Source organism: Macadamia integrifolia, unplaced genomic scaffold, assembly GCF_013358625.1.
Source record: "Macadamia integrifolia cultivar HAES 741 unplaced genomic scaffold, SCU_Mint_v3 scaffold1673, whole genome shotgun sequence".
Taxonomy (NCBI): domain Eukaryota; kingdom Viridiplantae; phylum Streptophyta; class Magnoliopsida; order Proteales; family Proteaceae; genus Macadamia; species Macadamia integrifolia.
The window spans coordinates 66,151-77,948 of NW_024868300.1; the positions used below are offsets into that span (position 1 = coordinate 66,151).

At 37.4% G+C, this 11,798-nt stretch overlaps 1 protein-coding gene across 2 annotated transcripts; it reads left to right on the top strand.

Moving 5' to 3' along the window:
- The first annotated feature begins 927 nt into the window (after positions 1-927).
- LOC122064497 (protein transport protein Sec61 subunit alpha-like) lies at positions 928-8,799 on the top strand. Of its 2 annotated transcripts, XM_042628202.1 has the most exons (8): positions 928-1,143; positions 2,344-2,416; positions 3,653-4,025; positions 5,887-6,114; positions 6,207-6,561; positions 6,647-6,774; positions 6,954-7,089; positions 8,295-8,799. In XM_042628202.1, exons 3-8 carry the CDS (start codon positions 3,682-3,684, stop codon positions 8,532-8,534), a joined length of 1,431 nt encoding a protein of 476 aa, XP_042484136.1. In that variant the 5' UTR covers positions 928-1,143; positions 2,344-2,416; positions 3,653-3,681; the 3' UTR covers positions 8,535-8,799. The 2 variants fall into 2 exon arrangements, with proteins under 2 accessions (XP_042484136.1, XP_042484135.1); XM_042628201.1 differs by lacking the exon at positions 2,344-2,416.
- The last annotated feature ends 2,999 nt before the right edge of the window (positions 8,800-11,798 follow it).

An 11,798-nucleotide genomic window follows, 5' to 3' on the forward strand; every position in this document is an offset into this window, starting at 1 on the left:
GCTATATATCCATGAACAGATCATATGTGGTCTGAGTTAAAAAACCTAAAAATAATGCTTGCAACACAAAAGAGAGAGCCGTAGGTTCTGGTTTTAAGAACCTAACCTTACAACTCAATGAAAACACAATAGAGAGCCGTAGAGAGAGAGAGAGAGAGAGAGAGAGAGAGAGAGAGAGAGAGAGAGAGAGAGAGAGAGAGAGAGAGAGAGAGAGAGAGAGAGAGAGAGAGAGAGAGAGAGAGAGAGAGGTTCTGGTTTTAAAAACCTAACCCTATAACTCCATGAAAGAGCTTCTGGTTTTAAAACCTAACCCTTTAACTCCATGAAATCGAAATAGAGAGCGTTTGATTTAAAAAACCTAAACATACAACTCCATGAAATCAAGAGAGAGAGAGGGCTTACCAGTCGCCAATGGTGGACTCTCGGTGAGAATGTCGCGGTTTGAGAGGTCGCAGGTCTAAGGATGCAGTTTGAAAGGTCACGGGGTGAGTATGTCGCAGTTTGAGAGGTCTCGGGTTGAGATGTTGGCTTTTGTAGAGAACGTCTTTCCACTTTCTCCTTTATACTAGGTGATAAAAAGATTGCTCAAATATGAGTTTAAGAGTTGAGGTAAATTCAGATTTGGAACACATCCTTTGCAATATGGTCATTTATGGGAATTAGGATGCTCACTTATGAGGGTCATTCTAATAGAACCAAACAACTCAAAAAGTTAAGAATTATCATTCTAAAGAATGTCATCCCAAAGATTTACTGAACCAAACACCCCCTTAGACAATTACCTTGGTATCCCATTCTCATTGAGACAAATCTTTGCCAAGCACGCTCTAAATCGAACGTGGCAACAAATTATAGGTCAACAAGGCGTGGCAGCGAAGAACGTGTACGTCAATACAAATACGAAGGCAAGGAATGGATCAAACATATTTCTGCACGATTCACCTCGTGCTAGGTCCCTGAAACCCAGCGAAGTATTTTATCTCTTTCCTTACCTGCTACCTCACGATCGATCTTCCTAGTGCCGCCTCAACTTATTGAAACATTCTAGCGAGCGAGATTGCAAATCCCTGGGGTTGTGATCGATCAACCGATTTTGCGGATTGTTTTCAGATCTCTAGGGTTCCTGATTTTCGATTTTGCACGGTAAGGTTCTGAATCTTTTGGTTGCATGCTTCGGCAGATCTATCTTCGAAATTTCGAATTTTCTCGTTTTCTTCTTCCATCTTGCTTTAATGTCAGATGTAAGACACTGTTGGTATCCTAATGCATGCAATTGGGTGTATTGATTTATGATCTAGTTCTCGATCTGGATTTGCTCTGTGTATCTGTTTAACACTTTAATAAGTAAATATGAAGTCTACTCCTTTTCCTTTGGTTTTTTGGGTGAGATCGCGGGTGCAAATATTCTTGTTTAATGGATGGAAGTTTGTAGATCTATTGAACACAGACCCTCTGAACAGTAGTAAACCGTTAAAATGTAACCTATGTTTAATGGATGGAAGTTTGTAGATCTATTGTTGGCCGCTAAATTTCCTTCGAATTCTGAAACCCAATCGCTTCTGAGAAATATAACGGGAGATACTGCATGCATAGGTTATTTTTAAACAGTTTTGGTGATAACATGGAAAAAAATTGGCCTTTGATTGTTCTGCATCTCATGATTTGTAAATCATACGTATATTTTGTTCATATCCTGTCTTGATTTTCAACAACTTGCCATGTCATATGCTTCAATTCTGTTTCTTTTGGTGCATGTACGTTTTCTTATTTTTATTTGAGTAATGCTTGCATGTCATACTTTGATTATCAAAAGTTTTTGTTGTCATGTATCACGACTTGGAGGTTCATGATTGAAATGTGTTTTCACCTCCTTTCTTGTCTAAGCGAAGCTCTGTGATGGAGTTGGAAGAGAGAAGAGAATTAACCGGGATAGATAGAGAACCTGATTTTATTTTTGGCTTCCGTTTCATGTTCTGAACCAATTTCTGATTCAGGAACCACTGGTTCACTTAAACCATGGGAGATTTTAGAGCCCTTATTTCTTTCTTCTTCTTTTTTTTATTTATTATTTTATTTATTTATTTATTTTTGTCGAGATAGGAAACTTCCAACTTAGCCTATGCTGGTACGAAGTTCCCTTTTCTATTTGGTTTTTCTTTATTAGAGTCATAGACATGTCAGGTCACTCCTATTGCAGTTCAAGCTTAGGAGATTTCTTGTTAGCTTTTACATTCTGTTTTGTCCAAAAGAATTAGTTATATATACATTGTATGAGGTGTAGCTGCCTCCACTTTTTGAGATCATGAAAGCTTAGCTTGTTGTCTTTGGTATTTTGGTATTCAGAGCATAGGATCTATGGTGATTCAGTTTCAGCACCTGCTTGGTGATTCAGTATGTTGTTGGTGGTGATTCCAAGGTCAGGTCCCCTTTTTTTTTTATTTATTTATTTCTCTTTTTTTTCCCCTTGAAACAAGGTCAGTTTCACAACCTCCCTTTTCTGTTCTGTGCATGCTTTATTTATCAAGTTTGCTTTGCTAAATAATTCTGGCTCTGATTTTACGTTCTGAATCCTGACCTTCTCTATTCAACAGTTTCTAATAAATATTTCGGAATTAAGTTTCAAGTTTTTTCCATTAGATTCTTGGTTTTAGTTTTCCTTGCCTCAGTTGGAATTATGTAAGGCAGATTCTAGCCATCAGGTTTTGGTCTGACTGCAGATCCAATCATCAGGACATAAATGACACTCAGCCAGAGTTATGCTTAAATCTGATATATTTTTTGGCTGATATTTATTTTCTTTTGTAATCCTGGTTTCTTGAAATCTGTTCGGATTTTCTTTTCAAGTTCTGGTTCCAGATTTCTGTCCTGCTTTATGACTGAGATTCTGTGATTTTGTTTATTGATATAACCCGTCTTCCTTCCATTCTAAAATCATCTAACATTCTCCATTGATTTACCGACTTGGAGATTTTTTCAGTTCTTTTTGATATCATATTCTCCTTCCCAATAGAGGACTCGACCAGTCTTTTGACCAGATCGGAGCCTTTTGATTTTCTGATTTTTATATCTCCTGAAATCTACTTTCTTTACTTCACTGCGATTCTAGATATTCTACGACCTATCCATAGTTGATTTAGGTTCTCCAACTCTCTGGTTTGACCATGGTAGTCTGAGGTAATGCAAAATGTGCTTATTTTCCGATTTATTTGACCATCTTTTCAAGTTTTCATCTCATACTTATAAATTGGCTCTGTTTTGAAATTCCCAACCATATTTTTAACGAGGATAATGATTTTCTTTTATTTTCTCATGTAGATTAGATTTATTTTTCTTACACAGGTGGCTTGTACGTATTCTTGTTTGTTATTTAAATTTTATGTTGGATCTTATTTGTATCCTTGTTATCATTCTCCTTTTGAAACTGGGTGAACTCCTTTCTCTTCCTTTATATTTCTCCTTTCCTTTTTCTTTACTAGAATTATAATGATCATCATCTCCATGACCTAATCAACATTGCATCAGCGTCAGCATCAGCATCATCATCATCATCAACATCATACCGTTTTTTAATTTTCATTTTACTGACTTTTCTCCTTACTTGGGGTTTTTGCTGAATTGGTTCTGCTGACCGCTTACTGATTTCTGGTTGCAGGTTGGACTGTTCTAGTTTGATAACTTAAAATGGGGGGAGGATTCAGAGTTCTTCATCTTGTCAGACCATTCCTGTCATTTCTACCAGAAGTGCAGAGTGCAGATAGGAAGGTTCCATTCAGAGAGAAAGTTATATACACTGTGATCTCCCTTTTCATTTTCCTGGTTTGTAGTCAACTTCCACTATATGGGATACACTCCACGACAGGAGCAGATCCTTTTTACTGGATGCGTGTTATTCTCGCTTCAAACCGTGGGACTGTAATGGAGCTTGGTATTACTCCCATTGTGACATCTGGACTGGTGATGCAACTATTAGCTGGGTCAAAGATCATCGAAGTGGACAACAGTGTCCGTGAAGATCGGGCACTCTTGTAAGTATTTTTAGAAATCTTTTTTGAACAAATTTGTGAATCTTCTGGTCCTGCTGTCCCCATTAATGCTGAATTCCCATGATTGCACATTTTTTCCTCAAATTATTTGTCCAACTATTAACCATATTGATGCTTTATATTGTGAACTGGACGTGTTAGTAAACATTAGGAACTTCGCTTCTAGTCAAGGTTTAAGATCTCGATCTCGCCCCTAATCTCGCTAAGCCAAAAAAGAGAGATCTGGTGAGATCTTATATGTTTTCCCCGGTCGACTCGGTGGTTGGTCTCGGTGGTTATATGATCTTTGTAGCCCCTGAAACTTGCCATTGACCCTATTTTAGGCCTTCTAAACACAGGGGAAACATCAGTTTTTTAAAAATCAAACCTAAAATGGTACTTTGACTTTGTACCTTATGTATGTAGTCTTCGACTCTTCAAACCCTATGCTATTTTTCTGTATTCCACAATCCACATTCGACACATGACACATCTAATACTTTTAGAAGTTACAACACATATATTCTACTTAAAAAGTGTAAATAATCATAAGAATTTAAGGCCCTCTTTGGTATCATTTTTCTTTTTGATTTTTGTTCACAAAAACGGTTTTGATTGCATTTGGTATCATTTATGGAACTTGTTTTTATTTAAAAAAAAAAAAATTTGATAAAACACAAAAACCAAAGAGAGATCTAGAGTCATTTATGTGTTTTGGCCAAAATTGATTTTGAGTTATTTTTCTGAATTTTAATGAGCACATGCTTAAAGTCCCAATATGGAGGGGTAAAGTAATCATTTGCATTGTAATTAGAAATCTAAGCCCTTGCCCCCTATTCTTCAGTCCAAAGCAGAGATAGGGAGTTATAAGGAAGATGGTGATGAAGGGAACATTCTTCACCCATTTCTTCAAAAAACCATTTTGCACATCGGGATACTAATCTATTTCTCACAAAAAACCATTTTTGTCAAGTAGTTACCAAACCACTTTTATGTTTTGATGATAAAAAATGGTTTTCATTAATGATTTTTGTTAAGTGGGTAAAAATCAAAAAGAAAAATGATACCTAAAAGACATTTTAGATAATTACTTAATTGCCTAACAATTAACATTGATGACTAATGAGTCATGACTAATGAGTCACATTTACATACATTGAAATGACATAACATAACCACATAACTACATAGGTACAGTACATAACTACATATTACATAACACATGTAAATCTTTTTTACCTAAATTCTTCTTGAGAAGAAATGTATCTCCAAATGTAGATGAAGAAGTGATATTTAGTGTAGGAATGAAGTATGGCAAGCTAAAGCTCCAAAATCTCTCCAACAATGTGTTTTTTCTTCAAAGTGTGGCAAGAGAGGTGAGGTCTGGGCTTGATCTTGACGAGATGGGGTTGAGTTTTGGCCTTTTTAACATGTGGTTTGGTCTGGTTCAAAGAAACCAATTTGAACTGAGTTATTTGATGAGAGATCTCGAGCTCTCGATCGAGATATGGTTGATTTTGTGTATCACCTCTCATCTCATCTCGGAAAATTCAAAAAGAGAGATATTAGCAATCGTGGAGATCTTAAACCATGCTTCTACTGAACATTGGATAATGACTTCGACATTTTTCGATCTTAATTAGGGAACAATAAAGGATCTCTCTTGTCAAGCTTAATTAGGAAAACAATAAGGGATATCTGTTTCTTGATATTTCTATATGCTTTGATGAAGATACCTTGAGAGTCTCTGAGGTTTTTTTACCATATTAATTGCTTGTTTGACTTGTTTGTTAGCACCATATTTTACCGTAGTTGGATTTCGTATAATATACTTTTTCTAATGATGCCATTGGTTTCTTCTCAGAAATGGTGCTCAGAAGCTGTTGGGCATACTAATTGCTGTTGGTGAGGCGGTTGCATATGTTTTGTCTGGGATGTATGGTAGTGTCAGTCAACTTGGAGTAGGCAATGCAATTCTAATCATCATCCAGCTCTGCTTTGCGGGTATCATAGTGATATGCTTGGATGAACTTCTTCAGAAAGGTTATGGACTGGGATCTGGTATTTCCCTGTTCATCGCGACAAATATCTGGTAAGCTGCTGATTATTGTTTTAGGGTCTCCATTGTGATACATCTTTTTCAGTTGAGTACCTTAAATAGAGACATCTTGTTTCTTACTGCAGTGAAAACATAATTTGGAAAGCATTTAGTCCAACAACCATTAACAGTGGGCGTGGAGCTGAATTTGAAGGTGCTGTAATTGCATTATTCCATCTCCTGATAACTCGTACCGACAAGGTTCGTGCTCTTCGTGAGGCATTCTACCGGCAGAACCTACCAAATGTGACAAATTTGCTTGCTACAGTCTTGATCTTCCTCATTGTTATCTATTTCCAAGGGTTCCGTATTGTGTTGCCTGTGAGGTCAAAGAATGCCCGTGGACAACAAGGCTCATATCCAATCAAGCTATTCTACACCTCCAACATGCCAATTATACTACAATCTGCCCTTGTTTCCAACCTCTACTTTATTTCTCAGGTGCCACAGATTTATGTTTGAATGATAAGCTTTAGCTTTTCTCACTGTATCATAAAAAGCCTAATACGATTATATATCGATGCAGTTGCTCTACAGAAGGTACAGTGGAAATTTTCTTGTTAATCTACTTGGTAAGTGGAAGGAGTCAGAGTACTCTGGTGGTCAGTTTATCCCTGTTGGCGGTATTGCATACTACATCACTGCACCATCAAGGTGATTTAATGCATCTCCTTAGTTTTTTCTGTTGCTTTTACTATTTGAATGTCCTTTAACATAGCAGAGTGTTGCATCTCTGCCAGTGAAGGAGAAGTTATGATCATTTTTTTCTTTTTGTTCCTTTGCTTTTTTTACTGATGCTGCTTATTACTTGGCTCATTGGGATCTCCTTTCAGCTTGGCGGATATGGCAGCCAATCCTTTCCATGCCCTGTTCTATATAGTGTTTATGCTTTCAGCTTGTGCTCTTTTCTCAAAAACTTGGATTGAAGTCTCTGGATCCTCTGCTCGAGATGTAGCCAAGCAGTTGAAGGTATTGTTATATGCGGCCTCTGATCCTATCTGTTCCTCTTTTCTTATTTCTTCTTTTTATCTAAAAGCTTTAAAGCAATTCAATTGGAATTTTTGAAGCTGACCTGCCTTTTTTGTTTGGTTTGCCTAGAACTGTATTGTTCCAGATAGGTTTGGTTTAGCCAAAACTGTACTGAAGCCGACCTGCCCCACTGGGGCCTGTAGCGTTCTTTCTGTACCAATTAATTTGTTCTATTTATTGACGAGTCTAAATATGTTAATCTGATTGTCTTACTGCTGCAACTTACAAGCATCAATTTTAGAAGGGTCAACAGAGTATCCTTTTTTATTTATTAAAGATAAAATAATTTTTTTCTAAAGGACTTTAGCAAGTAGCAACCATGTGATATACATTTTTTTTTCCTGTTTTCCATTTTATTGGAACCAAGTTCTTGACTAAAAATTGTCCCAGAAATCATCATCAACATGGTGATAAAATAGAGAAGGCTCTTTCTTTTTTCCTGAATTTAATTTGCTTTTTCTGATTTTCTACTTTGTATTGACATTAGGTTCCCAAGCTTATGCCTATTCGTTTTGCATAAAAATCCATACGAGCCCTCATTTCTATGCTGCAATTGGAAGCAAAATGATTTTATTATGTGGTCAGTGTTCATTTTGTTTTCTTCCCCAGAATGATTCCTGTGAAATCTGACATTATGACCATGCAAGTTTTAGTGAATGCTGGTACTTGTCAGAGGCTATGGAGGGTTGTCCTCATTTATTTTGCCATGATTTGTTAATAAAAGCTAGTGAAAAACATGTCTTTCAATCCTCTGTCTCCTTGAATGTTGGGAGAAATTGCATGCTCTATCTCCTTGGGGCATAGAGCAACATTTCTTAGTACAAACTTGAATCTGGCATTTGCTGTGGTTCCCCTATCCAGATGGAGGGGATACACAAGCCATTTCATTGCAGTTGTCTAAGTTCAGAGATACACTTGCATATGGACGTCTATGATATTGCCTTCGGTTGGACATTCAGTTTTGAACATGAAATGGTTTGCTTCAAACCATATGCATTTGTGTTTTGTCTGCTTATTGAATTAAATTGCATCTCTTTAGGAATAGTTTATGTGATTAAATGGGGAACTAGGGATGCTTGTGGAAAAGTATATGAATGGGAGTTACTCAGTTACTTCATTTGACGTTCTTACAACTGGTTTTGCAGGAGCAACAAATGGTGATGCCTGGTCACCGGGAGTCGAATTTGCAGAAGGAATTGAACCGGTACATTCCCACAGCCGCGGCCTTTGGGGGCATGTGTATTGGTGCATTGACAGTGTTGGCTGACTTCATGGGAGCGATTGGGTCAGGAACTGGAATTCTGCTTGCTGTCACGATTATATATCAGTACTTTGAGACGTTTGAGAAGGAGAGAGCCAGTGAACTTGGTTTCTTTGGACTTTAAGCCTGCTGGTGATGGTTTTACATTATGAAGATGGTGGTGCCAATGAGCTCCCTAACAGTTTTGGTGAGCTGAGAGATGTAAGTAGATCCTTGTTTTTTAACATGACATGGTTAGAAAATGGAGATCAAGATCGTAGGGGTAGTTGAGCTGTAGTTTCCCTTTTTCTCTTTTTCCCCTTATTTTGTGAACTTCGATAAGGTGGATCAACACATGAAGATAGATATGGCGCTCTTTGTGGCAATACAAGATGCCTATGCTTTATTTCTTTTTTTCTCGTTTTATTCATTATCGTACCATTGGGTCCTTGGTGCAAAACGTGGGTTCTTTCACAACCTTGAGGATTTACTTAATTCTTCAAAGCTCACATCAGAACTTTAGGATTAACAGTACCTCGATGCTTGTATTTCTGTTGCTCATCTCATGCTCTTTTGTGACCTCACTTACCAAGTTCCATTTTTTGCCCTTTACTTACTACTGCTGGACCACCTCACATGTGGTGGTTTCGCTTCTAATGTTATCCGTGTACTTTGTACGCTCATTTCGTGGGTCCCTGGTTGTATGTAGTTCAGCAAGGTTGACTTGATTTTGCCTTCCTTTTCATTACTTTTCTTTCTCCTTGACCTACGTTAACTTGATTATATAACAGGAAAATTTTACAAGATTACACATTATTTTGGGTTTACCAAATTATCCATTTTTTTTTTTTATTCTGTTGACTGAAAAGAGATTACGAAGCATAATTTAGGATATACAAAAAGCCATTTAAGTTTAAATGTGCATTTCCTACTTATAGCATCCCTAGCCATACCTTTAATAGCTAAAACCAGATTCTACTGTGGGTTAAGACAAAAAAAGGGGTTGGCTAATTGTTCCACCTCTAATATAAGAGGTACAGTTATCCTAGTCCAAAAAATGTTGGAATTAAAAAATGAGTGTTTCAAGAAGAAAGATAGGTTCCTCATCGTATCAAATTTCTACCACCGTACATCTCTTTCTCCTGTGCTGTTCTTAGCCCAAAAGTAGATTAGTCATAAATAAGAAACATTGTCCCCTATTTATAAAAGTCAGTGCCCATTTCACATATTCTTTTAAGGCTATATAAGCTATAAATGTGACTACAAGAGTTATATTATGATTAGGGAGGAAAGGGAGGGGGAGGCTGTAGTTATGCTCACCTGCTCCTCTTCCTTTTTTTGCAGCCAAACCATTAGTCATCTTAAAATTGACATTTTTAAGGATGACATTTGGATTTGGTTTTTCACAGTTATAGTTAACCTGGTTCCTATGTTTCCAAATGCAACAAATAATTATGAAAGTGGTAAGAATGGAGGTCAGTTTATTTCTAGGAATATCATTGGAATGGAAGAAATACATAGGTAAAAGCTTAAAAAATGAGAAAGGAAATTGGCCCGTTGGCAGCCCAGACTTTTCTGGTAAACTTGCAGTCCAAGAGAACATGCCACCATGATTTATGACTTGTGTGGCAGAAACCACAATGAGGGTCAATATCCACCCATTTAATTAGATTGTTTTTGGTAGGAATCCCATCATGGACATTTTAAAGATCTTAAACTTGGGGTGGATATTGATTTTTCAAAAAAAAAAAAAAAAAAAAAAAAAAAAACCACCACCATTGAGAGAATGGAGAGGAGCAAAAGCACCTGTTTGAGAATCCATTAAAGTTTGTTAGTGAATCATTTCTTAGAAAATCAGTAATTATTTTAGTTATGAGAAACCCCTCATGGCACCACCATCTATCTTCATTGAGGGATATGAGGATTTAGATAATACTATTAGATAAGGAAGAAGGAAGAAAAGAATTTAAGAGCCCAAAATTCCATTGGTTACCTTCTATAAAATTACTGATCTTTATAGGAGAGTTGGGGGGAGGCAGTGATGGTTAGAAGCTCCGTGATTGGGGTCTGAATATTTTGAATCCAAGGATCAGTCCAAAATAAAGCATTCTTCCATTCCTTATTTTGATACAATCATTTCCCTCAAGATCTGAAGAACACTTACAATGCTGTTCCAACACACTGATCTCTGCTTCTTTAAAGTTTTGTCATAAAAAATAGAGAATTTATGAAATTATTTGGAGTTTAGGGTTTTAGCCCACAAATTCTGATCATTGGTAAGCATTCTCCATCCCAATTTAAGAAGTAGGGCTTTATTTTGAGGTTCAGAAGCTGAAAGAACGAGCCGACCATATGTTTGGGCAAATAGATCTTGTGCCATCCAATAAGATGGAGATTTTTACCCTGCCAGAATCTCCATTCGAAAAATGTAATGAGATTAAGTCAAGTTTCCTGCAGATCACCTTAGGAAGAGAAAAACAAGACATTGAATAAGATGGAATGGAAGAAAGGGTCGATTGAATCAGGACTATTCTCCTCGCCTTGGATAGGAGATTGGCTTTCCATAGAGCAAGTTTATTATTAACCCTCTGGATAATATTATGGAAGGACTGGGTTTTAGCTTTGTGTTGGAAAAGACGAGTACTAAGATATGTAGCCTCCGAGTTCATCTCTTTAATACCCAAACTACGGAAATAGTTCAGCCTAGTCTCGGGAGGAACGTTGCAGCTAAAGGTCAAACCACTTTTATCAAAATGATAGAAAGGCGAGAGAGGTTAGAGAAGAGCTCAAGGATATATTTAATGGTGGAGGTATCCTCATTAGAAGCTCTGCAGAAGATGAACATATCATCCTCAAAGAACAAATTATCCGATTATTGTTTCAGTTAACAAGATTACATAGCATTGGGTTTGGATTACAAAACTACCCAATATAGTGGTCCTCTTTCAACAGTATACCCTTAGCCCCATTTATTTAGAAGGGAGTAGGGGTGGGAAAGACTGACATATGGGTCCCATAGGAAAGTGGAATATAGAAGAGAGGAAAGGAAAGATGCGGTGAAATAACTATAGCATGCCACCCCACCTTGTTTGGTTGGGTGGGGGCTGGGAAGAGAGAGAGAGAGAGAGAGAGAGAGAGAGAGAGAGAGAGGAAGAAAAAAGAGATGTGAGTAGAGAGACAGAGTGGTTAGGTGGGGGCTGGGAGGAGAGAGAGAAGAGAGAGAAAAGAAGAAAAGGAGATGTGAGCGGAGAGACGAAGAGTGGTCGTTCTGAGAAGGGTGGTTTGCAAGAGTACAAGTAGATGCACAAGGTGGACTGGATTGCCATCTTCTTCGCATGCTTGGCAACGGCCAATGCAAAACCATAAGATCTAGGGTTTTCCCTTTCTTTCCTTCTCCGTAAAGCCAAAA